This window comes from Pinus tabuliformis, chromosome 9, assembly GCF_031772625.1.
Source record: "Pinus tabuliformis cultivar Carrire ecotype Pingquan chromosome 9, CPIR1, whole genome shotgun sequence".
NCBI lineage: Eukaryota > Viridiplantae > Streptophyta > Pinopsida > Pinales > Pinaceae > Pinus > Pinus tabuliformis.
In genome coordinates, this window is record NC_142307.1 from 1,705,879,087 (window position 1) to 1,705,906,740 (window position 27,654).

Below are 27,654 nucleotides of genomic sequence, written 5' to 3' on the forward strand. Positions count from 1 at the left end.
CAATTCCCATTGGGGGAACTGATTCATAACCTTTAGGATTCAGTTCCACCAATGGGATCCATTTCCCTTAATTAGTACGCCAAATCCTAATTGAGGATCTGTTTCCTAAACAACCAAATCAGTTTCTTAACAATGGAAACAGATCTGAAAAAAAATTGACCGAATCCTCTAGAATCAGATATGAATCCCCAATTCCCCAATTCCTTGGTGAATTAGATCCACGTACGGGCATAATCTCGCTAAATTGTGCCATTTATTTATTTTTTTCCAAGTAGAAATATTCCATACGAGGAATATACATGTTCTAGTCCTCAAGGGACTATTCATTCTCAACAACAAGGCTCGAAGCCATTACATCAAAGCTCATATGTCACTTGCAAGAATTGAACCTAGGTGGGGAGGATCCCAATCATTCCTCCCAACCATCCGAGATAAGCCCAATTGACAACTGTGTCATTTATTATCTATCCATACTAAAGCCCATTTCTTTTTCTTATGCTTACTCTTCAATAAATCACCTTGTGCCTCCAAACTATAGCCTTAGTAACCATATTTCTAGGTAATCCCCCCTTGAGTTGGAGAAAAGCCAACCAAAAGCAAGAGGAAGAGCTGCTATGATGACAATGGGCAGTCTTTCGAAGTTGCAAAAGACTAACTCCTTGATGCTTGGGACTTTGTATCATATGGAGGTGCTAGATTATGTTGTACCAACAAACATGAAAGAGCTCAAGCCAGCTTATAGCTTTTGTTCCTTTGTCATTTCTCTAGCTGAATTTTTCTCCATACTGTTTGCCTATTCAGAAATCTGATTGAAAATTTTCTGCAGTATTTTGCAACAAAAGTCCCATTTCAATTTTCTCACTCATTGGCATACAATAATATTTTTGTCTGTTTATAACTTTATTCCCATTCTCTCATTGCTGTCCCAACAAAGCCAACACTTCTCTATTAAGAGTTTGGATACCTATTTTTTTGGTAACTTGTCTACTGCAGCAAGGGAATCACTCTAACTTAGGTGAGATGGCGTTGAATCTATTTGAACATTCTTCCCCTTCTCCGATGGCTTGACTTGCTGTACGGTCACCTCATCTGTACACCATGTTCCTCTCATAAATTATAGGTGTGCTAAGCACATTCTATTACTCATTAGAAATAGAGTTTGGCCTATGAAGAGGGGGGTTTATTTCAAGATTATTGCCGCTCATAAACCCAGATGAGGAATCACCTATAAACCTACCCACTGGATTTTCACTGCTCCTGGAAAAATAGACCCAATGCAGACAGACTTAATTCTGAACGTACTTGCGGATTCTTTAGGATCAAAGTTGAACATCTTTTTTTCGGTACGAACATTGCTCCAAACACTGACACTGAAGTGGGCTCCGCTCCTGCCAGCCATTGATTCCAATGCCCATGAAGCCAGCATTGCCAGAAAGCCAGTCAGAAAGCCAGATAGAAAACCATTTCCCTTTCGCATTATCCCAGCCAGCCTTTTCCCATTCCCACCTTCCAGATTGCCTTCCAGTGCAACATATTCTCCAAAATGAGGTAAATACCAAACATCGCAGTTCATCTAACAATTGGCACAGGGATGGCCTAAAATAGCTAATCAAAGTGATCCTCAATAAATTGAGCATTGACAAGAGGCTGAAATAAATGTAATAGAAATCAATCCATCTCAGAATTATTATCAATATAGGGGTTGGATTTGTTCGCTCTTGCTAAGTGTTATCCATGTATCTAAGAGTATTACATAATTAATGGATGTTTCACACATGCCAGTGGTCCATATCTTCTAAAGAGGCAATCAACATTTAATTTATACAGCACAAGCTATCTAGATTCTGAGCTCAGGCTACTAGGCATGAAGGGAATTCAAGATATGGCTCTAAGTTTCAACAAATGCGTTTATAATCAATTATTTGTATGGGAAGACATTGTAGTCATTCTTCTCTTGCTGTCTCAGTGCATTACAGCCATAATATAATGCTAACACCCCTTCGTTTCAATGCTGACACAAAGCCTGCAAAACTTCAAGAATCACGTATAACTTATCCTTCTATGATTTCCAACATCACAAAAATCACTAGAATATAAAAGTCAGTACTTCAGATTTATAGTGCTTTCATAGCAACATGTTCCACTAAAATGCATACACAGGAAAAGCAAGAATTGCCATCTTGTAGTGGGTTGGTATCAGGAGATCAATGCAAGCATTTGTAGAAAGAACACTACAACAGGAGAATTCGAATATTAAATTGACTATATTGCATCAAAATAATAGCAGCTATTTATCAGGACTTGTAACATTAGCATAGCCATTTTCTTAAATTCACTGGTATAAAATTACCAGGATAAGTGATACTGCTTTCCGATAATATGATTTTGGCCAACTACTTTGGATTTCATGTAACTTCTCTGCATCCTTCAAGGCAAGCTGAAAACCACAAAATCATAAAGATAATAGACGAGCATTTTGAAGGATGTAAAGAAATCTAAATCTTAATGATGAAGATAATAGATGGGCACTTTGGAAGGATATAAATAAATATAAACTTTGAAGTCTAAGATCACTAGTACCTCTGCATGCATCATGGGATCCATTCCAATCAGAGCTTCAGTCTCAGACATTGCTGCAGGACGGTTCCTCAGATATTGACTATAACTATAAAAAGTGACCGAATCCTTTAGTATTCTAATCGAGTAAATAAGTGATATCAGCTTATCTTCATTAAATTATCATACATTAATACAGAATGGATTGGAATTCAGATTAACTGTTAAGAAACTTTTCACTCACCGACCAAAGGCAGCACTACGATTGCTCAAAATGACAGGATCAGTAGGATGCAATCTGTGAGCTTTTGAATATATACTAATTGCCTGCACAGCAGAACAGTTGTAAGAAAGGATATCTTTAATGACAAACTACAAAAGTGATGCTCACTTTACTATCGGGAAGGGTTAGCACATTCTATAGCATCTTTCATATTTTATTTTATTTTTAGTGGAAAATCAGGGTAGGTCCACCCAAAGGGACCACACTCCCGGCCAAACTAATCCGAGCCTAACCCCGAGAGCGTCGAGGAGAATTGAACCCATGACCTCCCAATAGCAAGGTCTTTTAGCAGCGGGACCTCGACCAATTGAGCTAACCTTCGGGGCTAGCCTCTTTCACATGATATATAAAATAATACCAAAATTTGTATGAACTTGCAGATTGCTCCAGCCAAAGTATTAAAAATCGTACTTTGCAAGTTTGCATTCACATAAATAATTTACTGCAAGTACGTCACTTTTAATACCCATGTTGTACATGTTTTCCGTATACATCATTATTGTTATGTAGAGTGGATGGGTAAATTTATGCTATCATCCAGATTTTGTGAAAGGGGAGATTATCTACAAATCCCCATTAGGTGTGGGATGCACCCATCCATGTCATACATATCCTTGCAACATTTTGTTTTGTGTGTTGTCCATGAGACATGAACTTGTGACTTACGTATGAGTTGGAATTCTGACAATTAAAGATAGGCAGTCAAACTGTCTTTTATCTATGGACATGGCAAAATCATGTGTGGGCGAGGGAAGCAAAGACAGCTTAAGTAAGACCTTGGTTGACTAAGTGTATTTTATGTCGGAACATATTAAATTCGTTGAATAGATGGCCTGGCAAAGCCCATAACTTGATATGATTTTTATCCAAAATGAAAGTGATATGAGCACAATACCAGCAATAAAAGAATGATACTAATAAAACACAACAGAGCTAATATGCAAGTATGAGAGAATATTGCCAAAACTATACACTTATTGTACAATCATTTGTATTACTATATATAGTACAGAACTGTGGGAAAAGTGATCAAAGTTGACCAACTTTCCAATAAAATACAAAAAAATAAGTGATCAATTTAGCCTAAGTCACTCAAAAGAGATAAGGATAAAGTATAAAATAGAGAAGTACAAATATAATACATGTTCACTAGACTATATCATCAACCCCTCAATGTTGAGAGGAGAACATCCCTGACTTTTGTTGGAGATGTGGAAAGATCTTCTCAAATGCTCACGGTGACAGCCACTTGGCTTGAGAGGGCAAACTACTTTTGCAGTCCACCAAGTGCTGATTTGACAACCCCTAGTGGGTATGGTGTGGATATCAAGAAATGTATCTTCATGAAGGGGAGGCTAAAAATCTGAAATTGTAGCCTATAGATATGTGACTAGAACATATTCCTGCAAGTGAGATGGCTCATTTAACTTTAACTTTCTGACATTCACCACATCATGATGCCAAGCTGAGGTGGGAAATCCAACTTGAAGGAACTAGGACCTGTTACAACAAAATCTCGCACTTCCTGAGATAAAGCTTGAAAGCTCAAGTACAAAACCCACTACACCCGAGGGAGCCACTGTCACCTCACCAACCCTCTTCTCACTTCTAATCAGCTCTCTTTCGTCTCAAAGGGGATTCTCCCTAGGACAAGATTGCTAGGGCTTGGTAGTTCTAGGATTTGAGTTCAAAAGGGGAATTCCCAAACATACACAAACAAGGGATTGCCAAATGATCTTGGAGAGGAAACACTAGCAAAACAGTCATAAAAATTATAAAGAAAAATGGGTGCCTTATCTTGCCAATATATTTTTGAGGCATATGGGGTCAAGGAACATACAATATTTGGGAAAATATGGAGTAGATACAAGGCTCAAATAGACTAGGGCAAGTAAACCAACTTACCTTAGGGTTTTGGATCAAGGCCATCAATTTTCACAAAGAATTTTAAGGGAAGAAGCTAACATGCTACTTCCTCAAAGACTTGGAGGATTTATCCATCCAATAAAAAGAAGTTAGCCTACTTCATTTACCATTCATTCATCCAAGTTTCACCATAACCATCCATGAAAAGATATCAAAATCCACATTAACAAAATCCATCCATAGCCAAATTATAATAGAGAAAATTCTCAAAAAAACAGATTTGCTAAGGGAATTCTCCCCCAATCCAACCATGAGAAAATGAGAAGTGCGCCTCAATTTATAGAGGAGGTGCTCAACTTATTTTACATTAAAATATTATTTTTATATGCTAAAATCCCCTAATCTAGCCTAAGAAGAGGCCAAAGGCCCTCTTCATCATTAGTTCATCTAAATTACAAAAATTAAGGGGCATTTATGCCACTTCTACAAATTCTATGGGGAAAAAGCCCTCAAAAGCGATCCAAATCCAATAAATGAGGGGCAAAAGTGGGTTTTCGGTGCAATGTCCAGCCTCCAAAGGCCCTTCAATGCATAAGAATCCTCCAATTATTCTTCAAACCTGCCATGTAACCCTCCAAATTAGACACACAAGCCTGTAAGGGGTCACAACTTCTTCTCCAAGGATTACCTAAACAGGCACCCTAGTGGCCTCCAAACATCATCCAAGGTGGCTTTCCTAAGTCACATCCAACCTCCAAAAGGATCTTATGAACCCTTAAGTAACATTCTTCACAAGGTTGTTGAAATTTATAAGTCTAACCATTTGAAATTTTATCTGTATTCTTCTGGTTTATTTCTCCGACTTGTTAATTACAAACAAGTTATTTAAACATATAAACATCGAAATAAACACAATACAATCTCAACCATCTACAGATCAACAGCTAAAAGAAATAGCAAACACACAAGTGACACAGTTATTTTTGGACAACTCGTCCCCGAAAAACCCAACTTGGGAAAACTAGTGCAGCAATTCTAAGGGTTATTTATTATGCAGTATATTACTATATCCTTGAGTACAATTGGGTGCCAAACTGGCTCACCCAACAAAGAAAAATAACCAACAGTAATACCTCTCTACTCGGAAGCAGATATTCAAAAAAAATTGCCCCACGAAACCCTCACCAGCACAACTAAAGCACTATGTCAGCCCTCCTGGCCTCTGCATTAGCCTCAAACCCCTCTGCGTCAGCCCTCTGAGGCACCGCGTAGCCTCTACGGCCTTTTGCGTCACTCCTGTTGCCCTCTGTGTGGAGGACGCAGGCCCTTCTAGCTTTGCGTTGTCTTTGTGGGGCTCCGCGTCGCTTGCTCTAGCTTCTACGTCTGTCTCTCTGCCTCTGCGCTGGTCTCTCGGTACTATTTCTGCCTCTCTGTCAAGTAATCACTAGCCCTCGCTGCAAACTGATCACTGATTTGACTTTACTAAGCAAACCCCGCTCTAGTAAATCGAATGACTGATCACTTTGGTGTATTCTCCAACTGACCCTCAAGCCTCCTCTTATACTTTTCATGTTGGTCCTTCAACGGCCGAGATTACATCTCTAATCAACGACTAAGATTAGATTTGGTTTGATCCATGTCTTTTGGAACCTTCTAACCCAGTTTTATATTAATACCCATCAATATTTTATTTTTCCTAAGTTTAGACTTAGGAACTCCATTAAAAATATTAATTATTTTAATATCTCCCAAACGAGTAGAATCTGCCCAAACCATTTCTGGGTCTTGGAGATCTCATGTGCTTTAGCCTCTCCACCAATTTTCATGGCTAGAGCACATCAGATGCTACCCCAAATCAACAATCCCTCTTAGCGAGGATTGTGCTCTAGTAATACTCTACACTGAGCATCACTCGAATTATATGGCATTGGTACCTGTGTTGATGCTAGGCCTCCCCGCCCAAAATCCTCTGCACTGCTACATCCTGTACTACTACCCATGGCTCTGCCACTGCTGCATCCGTGTTGTTGCTGGTCCGCTCTCCCAACACTACATTTGCACTACAGCCCCCTCTCATCATGTTGCATTGTGCTACTACTGACCGCTACTGCACTGCAACTCAGTTACTGAGAAGTAAGTAACTGATCCACCCAACTACTGACATCCCTGTTAGGCTAGAAACACTCTCGATGTTGAAGCTCTCTCTATCGCTATCAAGTGCTCCCTCTACGTTGCTGCAACAAATCCCTGCCTCTCGCAACGCTGCAAAACCTCTTTGTGCCATCCTACACTGTTGTAACCCTCTTTGTGTTGCACTGTTGCAGCCTGCTAGCTCTGCGTTGCCTGGGACTCCTGCACTGTAGCACTCTCTGCCGCTTCATCCACATCTGTTTCTACCGACATCCGCCAATCCTGCTACTCTCTCTTCGGGGCTCCCGTAGCAAGGTATAATCCAAGAGTTTGGGTACCTCAAGGATCCTGCCCCACATCGCATGCAGTCTTCCTGACTACAGCTCAATGTCTCCCCGCCTCTTCTCTAGAGGTACGTGAGCACTCATGGCACAATCGTCATCCTCCTCTACCTCCGTTTCCGCCTTCGTTGGCACTGCCTTGGAGTCAGACACCTCTCCCTTGTTCTTCTTCCTCGGACATTGGTTCGCATAATGACCCAGTTCCCCACAGTTGAAGCACTTAACCTTGGAGAGGTCCTTTTTCTTCCTCTTCTCTTGCTTCCCTGCAGATGCCAAAGTTGCATCCTCTTCCTCTTCCTTCTTGATCCAGACTCCTTTGTTGCTACTCCCTATCTTGCTCAACTGTTTGACCTCTTCTTGGCGAAGAGCCGCCCCAATTCTTCCCAATCTGGAAGATTTTCCCTGCCTAGTATGCTTGGACAAATGTCTCCCACTCCTCGGAGACTACATTTAGTGCGATCCTCAACATCAACTCCTGATCCGGCGTGGCCCCTATGGAAGTCAGTTGGTCCTGGATCTCCTTCAACCGACCAAGGAAGTGATCTATTTGCTCCCCCTTCTGCATCTGGTACGACCGCAGTTGATTCTCAAGTAACATCTTCCTCTGCACGGAAGTATGATGGTACAACGTCTTCAAGGTGTCCCACATTTCCTTTGCCGTCTCCTTCTCGGCAATATGTTGGACCACATGATCCTTGACCCCATCAAGGATGATGCATTTCGCCTTGGCCATTGCCTCCTCATACTTCTCATTATCAGTCGGGTCAATTGGGATAGCCACTGTTCTCAAGGCGAAAGCCTTGATGTGATGTCTATCTAGAATGGGCAGGATCCTGGCCTTCCAAACCACAAATTTGGACGCCGCGTCCAGCCTGTCCTGATCCCTCAGTCCATTCATGGTTGTCTCTCTGTTCTTTCGTTCGACTCCTCCGAGTCTCTACTTCCCTCTGGAAGTTCTCTTTTCGACTCCCTCTGAGTCGCTACTTCTCGTCTGGAAGTTCTCTGCTAGACTCCCTCTGAGTCTCGATTTCCCTCCTGGAAATCTGCCTGCCAACCGTCAAGTCGCACCTCTCCAATCTTATGTGCACCTGCAACACAGATCCGGATTCCTTGGCTAGAAATCTGCCTCGATAGTGACTCTGTCTACCTTGGTTTTTCCCTATTAGGTATTGTTCTGCCCATAGCACCCAACCAGCTTCACTTCTCGCAAACTGCCCACAGCTTCCTTAACGCCAGCAACTGAAGGACTGAGCCTCTATGCTCTGCGCAACCTGCGTCAACCCTCCTGGTCTTTGCGTGGCTCTGCGTGAGCCTTTTTTGCCCTCCTCAGCCTCTGCACTGGCCTCTCTCTGGCCCGGACTAATGACGTAGTCACTCTGCATCAACCCTTCTTTTGTCGCTTTCTGCAAGGAACAACTTTTTTCACTCGAGACAGCTGTCTCTGTTGCAAATGCTCTTCTTCAACTAGTGCCTTCAGCTCTCCTGTGATCTGTAACCACGCTCTGATACCATGTTGAAATTTCTAAGTCTAACCGTTAGAAATTTTATCTGTATTCTTTTGGTTTATTTCTCCTACTTGTTAATTACAAACAAGTTATTTAAACATATAAACATCGAAATAAACACAATACAGTCTCAACCATCTACAGATCAACAACTGAAAGAAATAGAAAACACACAAGTGACACCGTTATTTTTGGACAACTCGTCCCCAGAAAAACCCAACTTGGGAAAACCGATGCAGCAATTTTGAGGGTTATTTATTATGCAGTATATTAATATATCCTTGAGTACAACTGGGTGCCAAACTAGCTCACCCGACAAAGAAAAATAATCGGCAATAATACCTCTCTATTCGGAAGCAGATATTCAGAAAATCTGCCCCACAAAACCCTCTCCAGCACAACTGAAGCACTGTGTCAGCCCTCCTGGCCTCTGTGTCAGCCTCAAACCCCTCTGCGTCAGCCCTCTGAGGCACTGCGCAGCCTCTACGGCCTTCTGCATCACTCCTGCTGCCCTCTGCGTGGATGACGCAGGCCCTTCTAGCTCTGCGCTGTCTCTACTAGACTCTGCGTGGCCTCTTCTACGTCTACCTCTCTACCTCTACGTTGGTCTCCCGGTACTATCTCTGCCTCTCTGTCCAGTACTCACTGCCCCTCGCTGCAAACTGATCACTGATTCGACTTTACTTAGCAAACCCCGCTCTAGTAAATCGAATGACTGATCACTCTGGTGTATTCTCCAACTGACCCTCAAGCCTCCTCTTATACTTTTCCTGTTGGTCCTTCAACGACCGAGATTACATCTCTAATCAACGACTAAGATTAGATTTGGCTTGATCCATGTCTTTTGGAACCTTCTAACCCAGTTTTATATTAATACCCATTAATATTTTATTTTTCCTAAGTTTAGACTTGGAAACTCCATTAAAAATATTAATTATTTTAATATCTCCCAAACCGAGTAGAATCTACCAAAACCATTTCTGATTCTTGGATATCTCATGTGCTTTAGCCTCTCCACCAATTTTCATGGCTAGAGCACATCCGATGCTATCCCAAATCAACAAAGGTAACTTAAAACTATCTCCAAATGTGGACAAGAAAGCTTCAAGGTGTAATTATCAACCCTTAAACTTGTTTAAGGAAATGACTCCTCAATATGTTATGTAAGCAAGATCCCTAGGGATGTAAATATGTGGATATAATGGCATTCATCACATCATGCAAGGGTGCCCAAATCCATATATCACGAGTAAATGACATAACTCAACATGTATAGGGGTCAACTCGGTATTTACACCATATGTCGACTCCAATGTATTGTTTCCCAACATTTTATATGTTATTTTCCAGGTCAACGCTCTCTAATTTTTATTCCAGCGCACAAGTTAGTGCTATTGAAATTAACCCAACACAGGTCGGCTCAACAACATTTTAATGTTGACTACGCATTTACATTGGCTCCAATCCTTTTCCAACAACGCTCTCTAATTTTTATTCCAGTGCACAAGTTAGTGCTATTGAAATTAACCCAACACAGGTCGGCTCAACAACATTTTAATGTTGACTACACATTTACATTGGCTCCAATCCTTTTCCAACGTTGCACATATATATATATATATATATATATATATATATATATATATATATATATATATATATATATATATATATATATATATATATATATATAGTATATATATATATATATATAGAGAGAGAGAGAGAGAGAGACACACACACACACACACACACCAACCTTATTCAACATTTAATCCATTGACAACTTGTATAGTCATATTGATATAGAGGTGGAAAAAAACATTGGGAGAAGACAAAATGTTTTTCATGCCTTAGAATACGTGCTTACACCAGAATTATATCATATATTATGGCTTTTAGCATTAGCAACTCATGATGGGGTGAATAGAAAACCATACCAGGATCTAGAGGTTCAGGTTGGTTATATGCAAACATTAGACAAACTGGTCCCTGATGAGGAGGAATGTGATACCATATGGAGACAACTGAGCCACTATACCGTGCAATTATAGATTGAGGGAATTTGTCCTCTCTCAAATGGTGGAACATGCATGGCAGTGCTATCACACAACTGCAACATTTGGCAACTTGAGTGCTTTCACAAGCGTTGAACAGTTCTTTTTATAAATACATGTTGGAGCACCTACAGTTTCATCCACAGTTCCAAAACAAACAAATTGAATATAAACCAATAAATAGCTTCGTTTATTTGCATTATAACTTGTGATTATTGTCCCATTACTATGAGGAGTCAAACATGGATAAAGTATTTAAGACTTGGAACAACAATCCGAAGAAGGATGATTTGGAGAATGGATTATTGGTTTTGGAGCAATTGGAGAATGCTCTTACAAATGACAATGATCATGTTGAAATACCACACTCATCCATTGCCATGGCCCCCTTGCCAAGACTCTAGTTGCAAGAGTAGGGGCTTCATGTTCACTTCCACTTCCATTTGCTTCTACACAACTACCTCTCGCTTCAGCTCCACTACCACCACATGGAGGCTCACCAGCAATCATGGTGGTGCAAAGAGGAAGTAAAAGTAAACAGAAATTAGAATAATTGTTTCTCCTTTTTATCTACTTTATAAGTCATAGACTCATAGTCTTAAGCAACTAGCTCATGTTTAGCATTTTGGACCTTTTGGTCTTCATACTTCAATTAAAATATCATGTTAGAAATGATCCAAATGACATATTTTGTAAACATAACTATTTGGTCATGTTAACAGTGGGTCGATAACCCATTTCATTACATAAGTCAATGGTCTAATCCCTATTATATGGCTCAAAAATTTGTCTTTTTGTTTATAATCACTATATGGCTTATGTGTGAATGATTAATCATTTATGTACTATGGATACCATGTTGATTTGGGGTGGCATCGAATGTGCTCTAGCCATGAAAATTGGTGGAGAGGCTAAAGCACATGGGATCTCCAAGACCCAGAAATGATTTGGACAAATTGTACCCAGTTTGGGAGATATTAAAATAATTAATATTTTTAATGGAGTTCCTAAGTCTAAACTTAGGAAAAATAAAATATTAATGGGTATTAATATAAAACTGGGTTAGAAGGTTCCAAATGACATGGATCAAGCCAAATATAATCTTAACCGTTGATTAGAGATGTAATCTCGGTTGTTGAAGGACCAACAGGAAAAGTATAAGAAGAGGCTTGAGGGTCAATTGGAGAACACACCAGAGTGATCAGTCATTCGATTTACTAGAGTAGGGTTTGCTAAATAAATTTGAATCAATGATCAGTTTGCAGCAAGGGGTAGTGAGTACTAGACATGGAGGCAGAGATAGTGCCAAGAGACCAGCGTAGAGGCAGAGATGCAGACGCAGAAGCCAGAGCAGGCCACGCAGAGCCCAGCAGAGACAGCGCAGAGCCAAAAGGGCCTGCGTCATCCACGCAAAGGGCAGCAGGAGTGACGCAAAAGGCCGTAGAGGTTGCGCAGTGCCTCAGATGACGCAGAGGCCAGGAGGGCTGACACAGTGCTTCAGTGGTGCTGGAGAGGGTTTCATGGGGCATATTTTCTGAATATCTGCTTCTGAATAGAGAGGTATTACTGTCGGTTATTTTTCTCTGTCGGTTGAGCTAGTTTGGCAACCAGTTGTACTCAAGGTTATACTGCATAATAATAAAACCCTCAAAATTGTTGCACCGGTTTTCCCAAGTTGGGTTTTTCCGGGGACGAGTTGTCCAGAAATAACGGTGTCACCTATGTGTTTGCTATTCTTTCAGTTGTTGATCTGTAGATGGTTGAGACTGTATTGTGTTTATTTCGATGTTTATATGTTTAAATAACTTGTTCGTAATTAACAAGTAGGAGAAATAAACCAGAAGAATACAGATAAAATTTCTAACGGATAGACTTAGAAATTTCAACATGGTATCGGAGCGTAGTTGCAGATCACAGGAAAACTGAAGGCATCAGCTGAGAAAAGCATTTGCAGCAAAATCAGCTAACCCAAGTGACAGTAGCTAATCCTTACAGAAGCGACAGAGGAAGGGTTGACGCAGAGGGACTGCGTCATCAGTCTAGGCCAGAGAGAGGCTAGCGCAGAGGTTGAGGAGGGCAGAGAGAGGCTCACACAGAGCCACGCAGAGGCCAGAAGGGCTGACACGGTTGAGGGAGTTGTTTTGCTGGTGTTGGGATTGCGCAGAGCCAAGAGGCTCAATCCTTCAGTTGTTGGGGCATAGGAGGCTGTGGGTAGTTTGCAGAGCGAAGCTGGTAGGGTACTGTGGTTATAATAGTACCTAACAGGGCAAGACCAAGGTAGAGGGAGTTGTTGCCGAGGCAGATTTCTAGCCAAGGAATCCGGATTAGTGTTGCAATTGCACAAACGATCAAAGAGGAGTACTTGACAGTTGGAAGAAGGATTTCCAAGAGGGAAATCAAGACTCAGAGGGAGTCTAGAAGAGAACTTCCAAACAAGAAGTAGAGAGACTCAACAGGAGTCGAACCGAGAACTTCCAGACGCAAAGTAGAGAGACTCAGCAAGAGTCGAACCAAGAACTTCTAGGCGGGAAGTAGAGAGACTCGGAGGAGTCGACAGAAGAGCAGCGAGATGGCCGTGAATGCGCTGAGAGATCAAGACAGGTTGGACGGAGCGTCCAACTTTTTGGTCTAGAAGGTCGGGATCTTGCTCATTCTAGACAGACATCATATCAAGGGCTTCGCCTTGAGAGTGATGGCTATCCCAGTTGACCCGGTATCTAATGAAAAGTAAGAGGAAGAGGATGCGGCTCTGGCATCTGCGGGAAAGCAAGAGAAGAGGAAGAAAAAGGACATCTCCAAGGTCAAGTGCTTCCATTGTGGGGAACTAGGACACTATGTGAACTAGTGTCCGAGGAAGAAGAACAAGGGAGAGGCATCTGACTCAAAGGCAGTGCCAGCGAGCATAGAGAAAGAAGTTGAGGATAACGATTGTGCCATGAGTGCTCATGTGCCACTTGAGAAGAAGTGGGGAGACATAGAGCTGTAGTTAGGAGGACTACAGGCGATGAGGGACAGGATCCTTGAGGTACCCAACCTCTTGGATTATACCTTGCTACAGGAGCCCCGAAGAGGAGTAGCAAGACTGGCAAATGTAGGTAGAGACAGATGCAGATGAAGTAGCAGAGAGTGCTACAGTGCAGGAGTTCCCGGGCAACGCGAGGCTAGCAGGCTGCAACAGTGCGAGAGGTACGAAGAGTGTTGCACCAGTGCAGGATGGCACAAAGAGGTGTGCAAACAGTGCGAGATGCAGGGAGTTGTTGCAGCGCAGAGACCAGTAGAGGGAGCACTTGTTAGCGGCAGAGGGAGCTTCAGCATCGAGAGTGTTTCTAGACTGACAAGGATGTCAGAAGTTGGGTGGATCAATTACTTACTTCTCAGTAACTGAGTTGCAGTGTAGTAGCAGTATGCAGTAGCACGATGCAACATGATGAGAGGGGATGCAATGCAGATGCAGTGTTGGGAGGATGGACCAACAGCGGCGCGGATGCAGAGGGAGTTGCAGTACGGATGCAGTAGTGGCAGTGGCAGGGCCATGGGCAATAGTACAGGATGCGGCAGTGCAGAGGATGTTGGGCAAGGAGACCTAGCATTAGCACAGGGACCAGTGCCGGATAATCTGGGTGATGCTCAGTGTGGAGTATTACTAGAGCACAGTCCTCGCTAAGAGGGAGTGTTGATTTGGGGTAGCATCGGATGTGCTCTAGCCATGAAAATTGGTGGAGAGGCTAAAGCACATGGGATATCCAAGACCTAGAAATGGTTTGGACAGATTGTACCCGGTTTGGGAGATATTAAAATAATTAATATTTTTAATGGAGTTCCAAAGTCTAAACTTAGGAAAAATAAAATATTAATGGGTATTAATATAAAATTGGGCTAGAAGGTTCCAAATGACACGAATCAAGCCAAATCTAATCTTAGCCATTGATTAGAGATGTAATCTCGACCATTGAAGGACCAACAAGAAAAGTATAAGAGGAGGCTTGAGGGTCAATTGGAGAACACACCAGAGTGATCAGTCATTCGATTTACTAAAGCGGGGTTTGCTAAATAAAGTCGAATCAGTGATCAGTTTGTAGCGAGGGGTAGTGATTACTGGACAGAGAGGCAGAGATAGTACCAAGAGACCAGCGCAGAGGTAGAGAGGTAGACACAGAAGCCAGAGCAGGCCACGCAGAGCCCAGCAAAGACAGCGCAGAGCCAGAGCGCCCTGCGTCATCCACGCAAAGGGCAGCAAGAGTGACGCAAAAGGCCATAGAGGCTGCGCAGTGCCTCAAAGGGCTGACGCAGAGGATTTGAGGCTAACGCGGAGGCCAAGAGGGCTGACGTAGTGCTTCAGTGGTGCTAGAGAGGGTTTCATGGCGCAGATTTTCTGAATATCTACTTTCGAATAGAGAGGTATTACTGTCGATTATTTTTCTCTGTCAGGTGAGCCAGTTTGGCACCCAGTTGTACTCAACGATATACTACATAATAATAAAACCCTCAAAATTGTTGCACTGGTTTTCCCAAGTTGGGTTTTTCTGGGGACGAGTTGTCCAAAAATAACGGTGTCACCTGTGTGTTTGCTATTCTTTCAGCTATTGATCTATAGATGGTTGAGACTGTATTGTGTTTATTTCGATGTTTATATGTTTAAATAACTTGTTTGTAATTAACAAGTAGGAGAAATAAACCAGAAGAATACAGATAAAATTTCTAACGGATCGACTTAGAAATTTCAACATACCATTTCCAATTAATGCAATTAAACATGCCAAAAGCGCAAGATATAGTTGCCAAAAACATTATAGCTATATTCAAAAGTTGCAAGTACAAGGTTTGTAGATACAAGCTTCACACTCAAATCACTCTATGGGATACAACCCACAACCAAATCTCCTTCCGTCAACTAGTTCAGGGTTTGGAACAGATGAACAAGATGAAGGTAACCACTACCTCTCACACATTGGTATGCTCTCTCACACTAACAATAAAACGTTGAAAGACTAGGGGACTCAATGAAAATCATGATCAACCTACTAAGTGGAATTTCTTGGCTATCATAGGATGAGACTGGGATAGGATAGTCCCTTGAATAGAATGAGAGAGATCAAAATAGAATAAGTAAGAGTTGAAGGAAAGAAGATAAAATGAACTCCAAGAAATCTCCTTCAATTAGGGTGCTCCAATCCTGCTAAAAATATCCTACATGCATGCCAAAGATCCTCCAAGAGTGGTGCACTTTCCTTCATGTTAACAATATGCAAAAATATCTGCAAAGATAAGCTCTAAGAGGCCCAACTAGAGTGCATGCCTCCAAGTAATCAATGAGCTTCCTTCTTGAAGAATCATATCCTTAATTTTCTTAGCAAAACAATGTGAAAATTTTAAATCTGAATCCTATTGCAGCCACTGGAAATTACTTTTCTAATTGTTAATTTAATTTAACAATTTATCTGCTACGGTAAATACCAAATAATTCACACTACAACCTTCACAAATAAACTGCGAAAGAAAACAAAGCGGAAACTGAGGTAGTATTAGCACACACACACACATAAAAATTAACACAGTTATTTTTAGACAAATGTCCCCGGAAAAATCCAACTTGGGAAAATCGGTGCAACAACTGAGGGTTTTATATTATTAAGCAGCAGTGAGAAATTCTAAGTACAATCTGGATGTCGAATATGGCAATCCTACAGAGAAAATACTGGCAAAAATCTAGTGAGGAATTTTCCTCACCCCGCAGGCAAATCTGGGCTCTGACTACAGCTCCAAGTGAGTCGTCCAAACTAATCTGCACAAGTCTACGTCACCCTAGCGCAATCCCTTTTGTGCTCAACCTGAATCAGTTGCTCCTATAGTCGTCCTATCTGCCACTGGCTGAGAAACTGTCTCTTTGGCCTTCTGGAACCCTTTCCCAACCTTTGGAACTGAAACTCAGCTTCTCTCCAAAAAAATCGAACTACCTCTAGAAACTTCTACGCAGCCCCTGCGTCAGCCTCACTGTAGCTATCTCTGCCTCTCTGCAAATGCACTCGTCAGATCTGTAAAGCTTCCTTCGTCCTCACTGTCTCTACCCCTCTCTGTCTCTACTTCCTTACTTATGCTCGAACTCTCCAGCACTGTTGGCTCTCTGGAAAATCGAACTCTCCAAGGAAATCGAACTCCTCAAGTGTGTTCTCCATCTACCCATCAACTTCCTCTAATCTTTTGTTGGGCCTCCAACGGCCAAGATTAAAACTTAATCAAAGGCCCAGATTAATTCCTAGTCGATATGTGTGAGTTTCTAGATGACTCACACCTTATTTCAATTAATACTGATTAAATAACCAATTTCCCTAAGTTTAGACTTAGGAAACATTAAAAAAATAAGTTAATAATCTAATTGAGACACTTCTAGTTGGAATTTCCAGAAACGATTTCTAGGTTATGAAGAACTCCTATATTCTAGCCTCTCCACAAAGTTTCGAGACTAGAACACGTCTGATGCTACAAAAACTAACACTCCCTCTTAGTGAGGAAGGTGTTCTAGTGTCGTAGCGCTACAATACCCTGTCTCTATATCACCCTCTGTCATGCTACTAATGTCTGGCCACTGTGACTGCCCACCAACCACTGCGCAACTCTGATGTTGCATCTGTGTTGTTGCTGACACTATCATACTATTGCTAGCTCTGCACTGCAACTCGCTCTCATTTGTTGTTGTTGCAACTGCAACTACTGCAACTGAGAAGCATCTGAAATACTGAATCAACTATGTTTAGTATGATGCATTTGCCTCCTGAGTCTTGACTGCTACTAGCCTCTGCATTGTCCATTGAAGAATCTACGTTGTTGTTGACATTGCCACTGAGCCACCTGCTCTACTACCAACATTGCACTACACTCCTCAACCCCTGAGTACGACTAGTCTACAACTATCACTCTGGAATCACACTGTATCACTGACATTGACCCATCCTGCCACTGAATACTATGGGCCCCCATAGCAATGTATTGATCCATGAGGAGGACACTCAATGATCCTGCCCAATCTCTGCAATTCTAGACTATAGCTCCATGTCGCCCCACCTCATTCCTGGAGGTATGGTTGCCATCATAGCGAAGTCTTCCTCCATCCTGAAGGACAACTTATTTATCTCAGCCAACGTTGCCGCCTGGTCTCGCTTCTCCTACTTGTCCTTCTTCCTAAGAGGACACTGCGTATTGTAGTGACTGAACTCACCACATCTGAAGCACTTGACCTTTGATAGGTCCTTCTTCTTCTTTTCCCCCTGCCCCTCACTAGGACCCTTAGATGCTAGGGCCACATTTTCCTCTTCCTTCTCACTCTTCATGCCCTTGTTGTTGCTTCTGTTGATGGTACTCTTCAATAGAGCACGCCTCAACTCCTGTTGTAGATCGGCCCACATCCTGTCCCATCTTGGCAATGTGTCTTTGCCCAAGATACTTTGGACAAATACCTGTCAATCCTCCGAGACACTATTTATTGCCAGTCGTACAAGCTTTGTGGGTTGGGACACCTCCCCAACGGCTACCAACTGATCTCGGACTTCCTGAATCCGAGTGAGAAAGGCATCTATGCTCTCGCCCTTCTGCATCTTGACGCTTCTCAACTTCTCTTGGAGAAACATCTTTCGTTGCTCGGAAGAACTCTGATACAGCGTGGAAAGACCATCCCACATCTCCTTGGTCATGTTCTTGTCAGATATATGTGAGACTATGACCTCGGACTCCATCCAAGATTATCCGCTTTGCCTTCGCCATTTCTCTTTTGTACTCCTTCAGCAGATCAGGGTCCTAGGGTACTGCTGCCACATTATCTATATAGGTTTTTAGGCCATGTTCATCTAGCAGGAAGGACATCCTAGCGTTCAAAATGACATAATTGGAGGCTCCCTCCAACCTATCCTGATCTCTAAGCCTAGTTGTGGCCATCTCTGAAACTGTCGAAAATTCCCTCTTTGCCTTTGCTTGGTTGTTGTTCTGCTACTCACACTCCCTTTTGGAATGCACGGTCTTGCTAGCTAATACTGCCACTTGCAACTGGAAAAATTGAACTTCTAAAACTCGAAGTTCCCTGGGAGAAATTTTCCCTTTGTTGTTTGTGCTTTCCTCTTCCACCCGACGTTGATTTTGTTTTTGCAAAACCCTCTGCGTCCAACCAAGGAATCTACTCAGCGAAAATCTAAGTTGTGGTTGCTGCCTTTGACTGTTGAAATCACTATTCTGGGCAAATTGATTTTTCTGCCAACCTGCAATTGAAAATCGAACCATTGCCCCAACAATTTGTACTGCTTGTCTAGATACTGCGCAGCCTTTGAGAATTTCGGCCTGTTGCTCCCTCTGACCAGCAAAATTCCCTTCTCCACTTATGCACTTCCCGGCTGATCAATCACGCTCTGATACCATGTGAAAATTTCAAATTTGAAATCCTATTGCAGCAACTGGAAATTATTTTTCTAATTGTTAATTTAATTTAACAATTTATCTGCTACGGCAAATACCAAATAATTCACACTGCAACCTTCATAAATAAACTGCGGAAGAAAATAGCATTGGAAACTGAGGAATACTAGCACACACACACATAAAAATTGACACAGTTATTTTTGGACAAATGTCCTCGGAAAAACCCAACTTGGGAAAATTGGTGCAGCAGTTGAGGGTTTTATATTCTTAAGCAACAATGAGAAATTTTGAGTACAATCTGGATGTTGAATCTAGCAATCTTACAAAGAAAAATACTAGCAAAAATCTAGTGAGGAGTTTTCTCACCCCACAAGAAAATTCGGGCTCTAACTGCAGCTCCAAGTGAGTCATCCAAACTAATTTGCGCAGGCCTGCATCACCCTAGCGCAATCCCTTCTGTGCTCAGCCTAAATCAACTTCTCCTGTAGTCGTCTTGTCTACCACTGGCAGAGAAGTTGTCTCTCCGGCCTTCTGGAACCCTTTCCTAGCCTCTAGAACTGAAACTTGGCTTCTCTCCAGAAAATCAAACTGCCTCTAGAGGCTTCTTCAGAGCCCCTGCATTAGCCTCACTGTGGCTATCTTGATTCTTTGCCTCTCTGCAAATGCACTCGTCGGATATGGAAATCTTCCTTCGACTTCACTGTCTCTGCCCCTCTCTGTCTCTGCTTCCTTATTGAAGCTCGAACTCTCCCAGCACTGCTGCCTCTCTAGAAAATTAAACTATCCAAGGAAATCGAACTCCTCAAGTGTGTTGTCCATCTATCCATCGACTGCTTCTTATAATCTTCTATTGGACCTCCAATGTCTAAGATTAAAACTTAATCAAGGGCCCAAATTAATTCCTAGTCGATCTGTGTGAGTTTCTAGATGATTCACACCTTATCTCAATTAATATTGATTAATTAACCAATTTTCCTAAGTTTAGACTTAGGAAACATTAAAAAAAAATAGGTTAATAGTCTAATTGAGACACTTATTGGTGGAATTTCCTGAAACGATTTATGGGTTATGGAGAAATCCTGTATTCTAGCCTCTCTATAAAGTTTTGAGACTAGAACACCTTCGATGCTACAAAAACTACCAAACAAGAAAGAAAAGCATTTGTATTTAGTAATAATATCACTCCTAAGTGGAACGCTCCAATGTTGGATAAAAATAGAACATTGCACGTAAAAAAATTCAACACAAGGTTACTCCATAAAAATTAACTCCACATAATTAATTAACATGTTTATGATCTTAACATAGGAAAGGAACCTTCAAAAAGCATCCTAAGTGAGGCATTGTTACGAACACAAATTGTATAAAATAAGATAAACATAAAAAAATATAAATAATAAATAATGAAATGATGATTATGTTAAATAATCATTAAGTTAAGTGAAAAAGCATGTCTAGCAGACATGCCCAGTCACGAAAGCACACCTACTTAGGTATGTATGTGGGTCCTCATTGTAACATTCAACATCACTTGTACATTTTATATATAATAAATTATTATTACAAATACCTTTGTGTATTTTTACATTAATTCAACAAGCTTTAAGTTTTATTGCTTCAGTGGTATCAGATCCATACGAGACCTTGAACATTATCAGTCACACAATATAACCATGCGAGTCTTTGAACGTTGTTCGCCGCACAATATGCCATTACGTTTACGTCCTGAATTCAAGAAAAGCTTCAGCAATGGGAAAATCATATGTAGAAGTTAAAGCATGTCTAAAGGAAATCCATAATAAAGAAGATGATAGAGATGGTGAAATGAAACAAGTTGAAGTGGGAGATGATTATAATGTTGTAAATTCCGATGAAGTTGATATAGATCGGGATGAGGATCCAGATGAGCTGATCTTGATGTGGATGAGGATGATATAGATCAAGATGATGATCCAGATAATGCTGATAAAGAGGAAAATGAAATGAACGGAGAGATAAGATGTGGTGGAAATGAATTTAAGGATGTAAATGCAGTTGTCGATGATGAAGATGTGAAGATTACTCATTTTGATAATGAAAAGGAAGTGAAAATGGTTTATTATGATAAGGGAGAGAAAGATGTGGATGCAAAGAGTACCAATGGAAGAAATGAATCCGTAGATGATAAAGGGGAAGATATCAAAATTGTTGATTTGGAGGGAGACAAAGAATCTGTGAATATAAATGATATGGACATTGATAATGAGAATGAGGAAGCTAGAAATGATATGGAAATCGAAGTCGATGATGAAGTTCCTATGAGAATGGTTTATGATGAAAGTAAGAAAAAAGAACAATGTCATAAAGATCCAATTGATGACAAAGAGGATGAAATGATCAATCCTAGCTATCATCAACCGCGTTTCAACCCAGCTCAGTATAGTGTAGAGGTGGTCAATCTTCGTGCTAAGAGACCAAAGGAAAAGGTAGAAGAAAATAGAGAGCGCACCAAAAGAGAGAAAAAGGATTACAAGCCTACAAAGGCACTTCAGCTTGGTATTCCCCATGAGAGAGCATCACAGAAGGGTTGTGAAGATGAAAATAAAAAGGAACTGAATAAATCTGGTATTGAATCAAATAAAGGAATCAAATCGAATAAAAGGTTGGGTGACATTCTGTCCACTAAAGATGAATATATAGAAGATTATAATGATGGTGTAAATATTATACAAGAAAACATTCAAAACATATAACTCGTACTTAGTGGAGCAACAACTGGGAGTATCGCGGTGTGGGACTTGACAGACATAGTCAGGGATTTCAATTTTAAAATTTTTGCTTATTATCCTAGAGAGGATATTGTTGCCCAAAGATGCCCACGCACTGGGAGAAGAAGTCAGGGTGGGCGTCACTGGAGGTTTCCCGCAGAGGGTAAGGATGAGCCCCAAAATAGAGGAACTCGAAGACCAAGGGGAGAGGTACCGATAGTTCTACTATTCTTGCCCAATGCGTTCCTCGCCCTATTAATTACTTATAAGGAAGCAAGATGGATTTCCAAGAGCGATTGTTCATCAAACAGGCTCTGCAAATATTCATATTTGCAATTCATCATCAAGCACAACACCCTTGCATACCATTGGAGAAGAAACCATCTTGAATTATGGTCTTAATGGCAGTGAAAATAAAATTTCTGAGGAGCAAAAGGATAACTCTATCAGACAAATTGAATTTGAAATAGTAGAATCCAAAAAAGTTCCTCAGGACCTTCAATAAATCTAGATACTGGAGGCAGTTATAATGAAATATGAAGGGTTTAGCTTTTACATGTGTTTTATTCTGCCCACCAATCTGGAGTCAATTGTCTTTACATTTCAAATTTAAACAGTGATGGAAGTCTGAAGGCTGAGAATTTGGGTTCACTTCACTGTGTGGTTAGTGGAAGGGATGATCAAACTCTACATATTGCAAGCCTTGTTTTGCATATACATCAACCTGAGAATAACCCAATAAATAACAATCACAAGAATGAGAGAAAATATTCATAGGAAAAGAGTGATGGCAATCTTGATAAGCCAAAGATTGCAAATATTATATTAGGTGAAGCGAGTGCCAAGGCTTTAGGGTGTGAGATTAGAAAAGTCATGTATGAGTTCACTTGCTTGAATCGAGAAGTCATTACCTTTGCTCTGTCGACCGACCGCCGGCCAGCGAACTTCATCCTTAACTCCGACTTCACCCGTTTGCACTGTGAAAATTCCTAAACCAGAATTCCTACTATAGCAACTGATGATATTTCTCCTATTTGTTAAATTCCTTCAAACAAATTAATTGCAATTTCCTACGGCAAATATTGAAATACATACACTACAGCCTTAACTTAATTAAATATTATGCGGAAACAAGAGACTGAGTAAGAAAGAAAATACAACACAAATGACACCGTTATTTTTGGACAAATGTCCCCAGAAAAAACCCAATGCGGGAAAACCAGTGTAGCAAATCTGAGGGTTTATTTTTATTAAGCAGTAGCAAATTTTGAATACATCTTTGAATACCTCAAGGGTTATTCAGTTACAGAGATAAATATTGGCAAAAAGATCTGTGAGATTACCTCACACAATAACTGAGAAAAATCTCGGCTAATTCGATCACTGGATGAGGTGCCTCTGGAATGCCCTGCGCTGCCTCTGTGCAGTCCTTATGCAGTCCCTACGTCAGTTCCTCTAGGCACTACGTCACCCAGCCAACTGATCGATTTGTTGCCCAGAGTCACTATTCTCAGCCTCCCGATCTCACACCCTGACTCTCGGCTTCTGAAACTGACTCTACTGCAAAATTTAGGACTCTCTCTCACCCTCTGCGTGGCCATGCGTCAGCCTCTATGTGAGAGCTACTAGATCACTCTCTGCCTCTCTCTGTTGATGATTCTCCAGCTGAGAAAACCTCTCTCTCTCTGAATGCTATCTCTGCCCCTCAACTGCAAGAAATCTACTCGATCAAAATTTCCTCCTGAGAACTTCTCACTTCATAAATTCGATCTCTTGATCTCTCGATGTATTTTCCAAATGACCCTCAAGCTTCCTTAAATAATCTTCTCGTTGACAATCAACGACCCAAATTAAAAGCTAATCAATGGCTAAGATCATTTAGCTTGATCCTCATCTTCTTCTAGAAGTTACACCCACAATGAGACTAATACCCATTAATATTTTTAATTTCCCAGGTTTAGACTTAGGGGCCCATTAAAAAATATTAATTATTTTAATAAAAATGCTTCTGGGTGGAATTTCCCAAAATGCTTTCTAGGTTCTTTGGAATACATGTGCCCAAGCCTCCCTGCAAAATTTGAGGCCTAGAGCACATCCGATGCTACCCCAAACCAACATGCACTTTTGTTGTCGCTCAATGTCCGCTGCTCACGACCATCCACTGTCACTGTTGCGCTTCCCTGAAGTCCCGATGCTCCCACATTCGTCGTCCCATATCCACACTCTTCCATCAAAGTTCTCCACCCTCGATTTCCACCGACAACCCTCCATCTCTGCACAACCCTGCCCCTGTTGCCAAGCCACCACAGTCTCCATCCCGACGTTGTACGTTGCTAACCACCCTCCTGTCATACTCCCAGGTTCCTCTACTACCCCGTCCCGTCCTGTGTTGTCGGCTTGTCACGCATTTTCCGCTCCCCATCCGAGCCGCCATACAACCGTCGTCGGTTTATCCTGTTTCCACAGCCCGACATCCCATTCCACGTCGAACAGTCAAACATCACGTTTTTTCTACCGGCGGATCAATTTGTATCAATAAAATTCAGATCGGTCAAACCCAAATCATTTTTACGTATCAATAAATTTAATAAACAGTCAAACATGTCTTAATTTATTATTATTATTATTATTATTATTATTATTTAAAAAAATGAGTAGACATAACCCTAGGTTCAAGAGTAGACATAACCCTGGACTCAAAACAAAGTTACCAGCGAATTATAAAAGTTGAGCTACCAGTGACGGTGAGTTTCCATATGCCAAGATGACAACCGCAAAGACAATTGCCAACAATATAGCTTTGAGGACAAAGCTTTTGAAGGAAGGAGCAATGTTACGAACATAAATTGTATAAAATAAGATAAACATAAATAAATATAAATAATAAATAATGAAATGATGATTATGTTAAAGAATCATTAAGTGAAAAGGCATGTCTAAAAGACATGCCCAGTCACGAAAGGACACCTGCTTAGGTATATATGCAGGTCCTCATTGTAACATTCAACATCGCTTGTACATCTTATATATATATAATAAATTATTATTACAAGTACCTTTGTGTATTTTCAACAAGCTTTAAGTTTTGTTGCTTCAGGCACTCAACTCAAGCACACATGTGGATAAGGTTTAGTCCAAGACTAAAAGCATGGAAACTTCTTACACTTATGGGAACTTCCTCCATCCATGGGCCTTCATCCAAAAAAGGTAACTTTGCTATGAAGCCACCATCAAGATAATCTGCTTAAAATAAACAAGCACTCAAACTCTAAAAATAGGCAAATCCACCAAGGTGCATGACCCCTTAATGAAGAAAAATCAACTCATGCACAACATAAGCTTCCAAGAAGCTTCCTGAGCTGGAATGCTACCCTTGCTCAGTAAATATCACATGTACACTAATAAACTGAAGTGTAGCAGGACCAAACTGAAGCTAGCTCAACCAAACTAGACCTCATTCAAACCATGTCCACTCAACTGAAGCTAACATCATTCAGCAAATACGGACACCACTTCCCGACTACTCATATTTGTGCCTGGGATAGGTCTTGCTACATATATCAATTTACTAAAGATGGTAAATTTACCAATTGACCCCAAAATACTAAGACACTGCCCATGGAAACAATTAATATAAGAAGCACCAACAATTATAGCATCAACTCACATGTCGACAAAAATAAGCTCATCTAACTCTTGGGCATCTAAGGAACAAGAATATAATGTCTGCTTTAACATACGAGTACTCTAACTCCACCTACTACAAATAACAATTACATAAAAAACCTACATTTAAAGCTCTGTTTTCCGTATCCTGTGTTTTGCAATTCAGTGAGAAGAAGCTAAATACGAAAGCGCATCTGGGTATATTTTCTCAGCAAACACTTACCTAAATGAAGCCCGATTTAGGCCCTAAATCCAAAACATCTTATTTCACGAGAACCGAGAAATTTCATAACATACCGATTCAATCGTAGGAACGAAATCTTTCACATCGATATTTTTATTATGGATTAAATATACGTTAAATCGGCATCGAAACAGGATTAAATTGTGATAAATCCTTGTTAAACTTAAATTTCAATTCTGTTTCTATAAAGAAAAGCACTACAAACCAGGTTGGCTCAAAGGAGGTCAAAATTCATTGCAGCTCATGACAGTGAAGCAGAAATGCAAAATAACTCCAATTTCTCAAACAAATTATTCAATTCGAATTTACATCGCAACGCTTTTTTTACAAATATTCCTGAACAATTCCCTGAGACTTACCTCTTCGAGTTTATTTTCTCGAAATGCTCTGTTGCCTTGCAGCACGAGATCATATATATTACTCCTCTGCTGCTCCCAGTGGCTACTGGAACTCGAATCCCCGAACTGCATTCGGCCATTGCAGGCATGAATTCACGGAATTAAAACAAATTAAATTAAGACAATTATGAAAATAGAATTAAAAATATTAAAAAGAACTGAGAAAAGAAAAGACCGTAGGGAGCTCGTCGACGCCGTCGAACTCGCTATTGCAAATGAAACCCGCAGCCATTTTCCTCCGTTTAAATTCAATTCTCTGAATGAAGGCTGTGTCTCAGAATTGCAGGCTTGAGAACAAATTTTATGAAGGGTTTCAAGGCTCACTGAGGGTTGAATATATATACTTTTTATGTAAATGCCTTGTTTTGGACCTCTACGCCTGCTTCTGCTTCTTCTCCTCCACTTTTTTTTTTTTTTTTTAAATTATTTATTATGTATTTTTTGCTTCCGTCAATAATGTTTCATTTTCTTTTGGCGACTGTTCAACGACGTGTTCTACGTTAAATCTCGCATTCTGCGCACCTCACTTGCATGGGGATCCTTTTTAACTGTTGTTCCTTTTTTTTTTTAATTGTGGCGGTGACTTTGGGTCCAATGACCAATTTAAACCAACTTGTGGTTCTTACGTTTGTGATGTATCGAATACTCATGCTATCCATTAGTAGAAGGTTGGGTGGACTCAATCCTCAAGACTCTACTATACACGTGTTACTCATACACTCCTAACTATCAAGTCTAAAGGTATCTAAGGTAAGTAAAGAATCATGTCACTTCCCTGGACGAATCTCCCTGGACTCCTTAAATGAGACTTCTCATTTAGAAGGTGGGTTGTTGCTAAAGATATAATATGTCAGTGTACAATATATTTAAAGAAGTAAGTGAGTACAAGTACCTCGAGATTGATTTCAACAATAAACTTAATTGGGAGGACTGCAGAAAGAAGAGAATTTTAGGAGGGTGGAAAACATTATATGCTCTTCAAAACAGATGTAGAGAGGCAGAGTTATGGGATTGGAAAAAGATTAAAGTGTTTTTTGGACTCCTAGTTTGTCCAATGATACTATATGGGTGTGAATTGTGGACTAGCAGTACCCCCGTCTCAAAATGGAAACAATTTGAGAAAATCCAAAAATGCTTGATCATGAGCAAATTCAAAATAAAAAGTTTGATGCCTTATGAGATAATGTTAAGTGAAACAGGAGCAACTCCCATCAAAGCAATTGCTATGGTGCAACTCATAAGATATCTAAAAAGAATTGAGCAAATGGGAGTAGGTAGATGGCCTAATGTTATCTTCAATGAAGGCATGAGTGAAAGAAAGAAAACATGGATGAAACAAAACTACACATGGATGCAAAAATGGAATATCTACCTCAATGTTTGTACCACAAATAGCAAGGAGCTAAAGAATTTTGTTATGGAGAAGTTTCGTAAAAGGGTATGGGGAAAAAAGTTGGGTAG

General features: G+C 40.7%; 1 protein-coding gene across 5 annotated transcripts in view; it reads right to left on the reverse strand.

Annotated features, from left to right (window-relative positions):
• Positions 1-26,690, reverse strand: part of LOC149155464 (zinc finger (C3HC4-type RING finger) family protein) — a 276,009-nt gene extending 249,319 nt beyond the window's left edge. For 2 of the 5 annotated variants that reach the window (XR_016263638.1, XM_089445603.1), the window contains exons 1-5: positions 26,369-26,689; positions 26,155-26,259; positions 2,801-2,883; positions 2,581-2,665; positions 2,351-2,437 (exon numbers count right to left, since the gene is read on the reverse strand). Coding sequence is in view for 3 of the 5 variants with exons in the window: in XM_089445603.1 (XP_089301729.1) it covers positions 2,351-2,437; positions 2,581-2,665; positions 2,801-2,883; positions 26,155-26,259; positions 26,369-26,425 (417 nt within the window). In the remaining 2 variants the exon portion in view is untranslated. Of the gene's footprint in view, positions 1-2,350; positions 2,438-2,580; positions 2,666-2,800; positions 2,884-26,154; positions 26,260-26,368 lie in introns of all 5 variants that reach the window. The other 3 variants (XR_016263639.1, XM_089445602.1, XM_089445601.1) reach the window with 3 other exon arrangements.
• Positions 26,691-27,654: the final 964 nt, after the last annotated feature.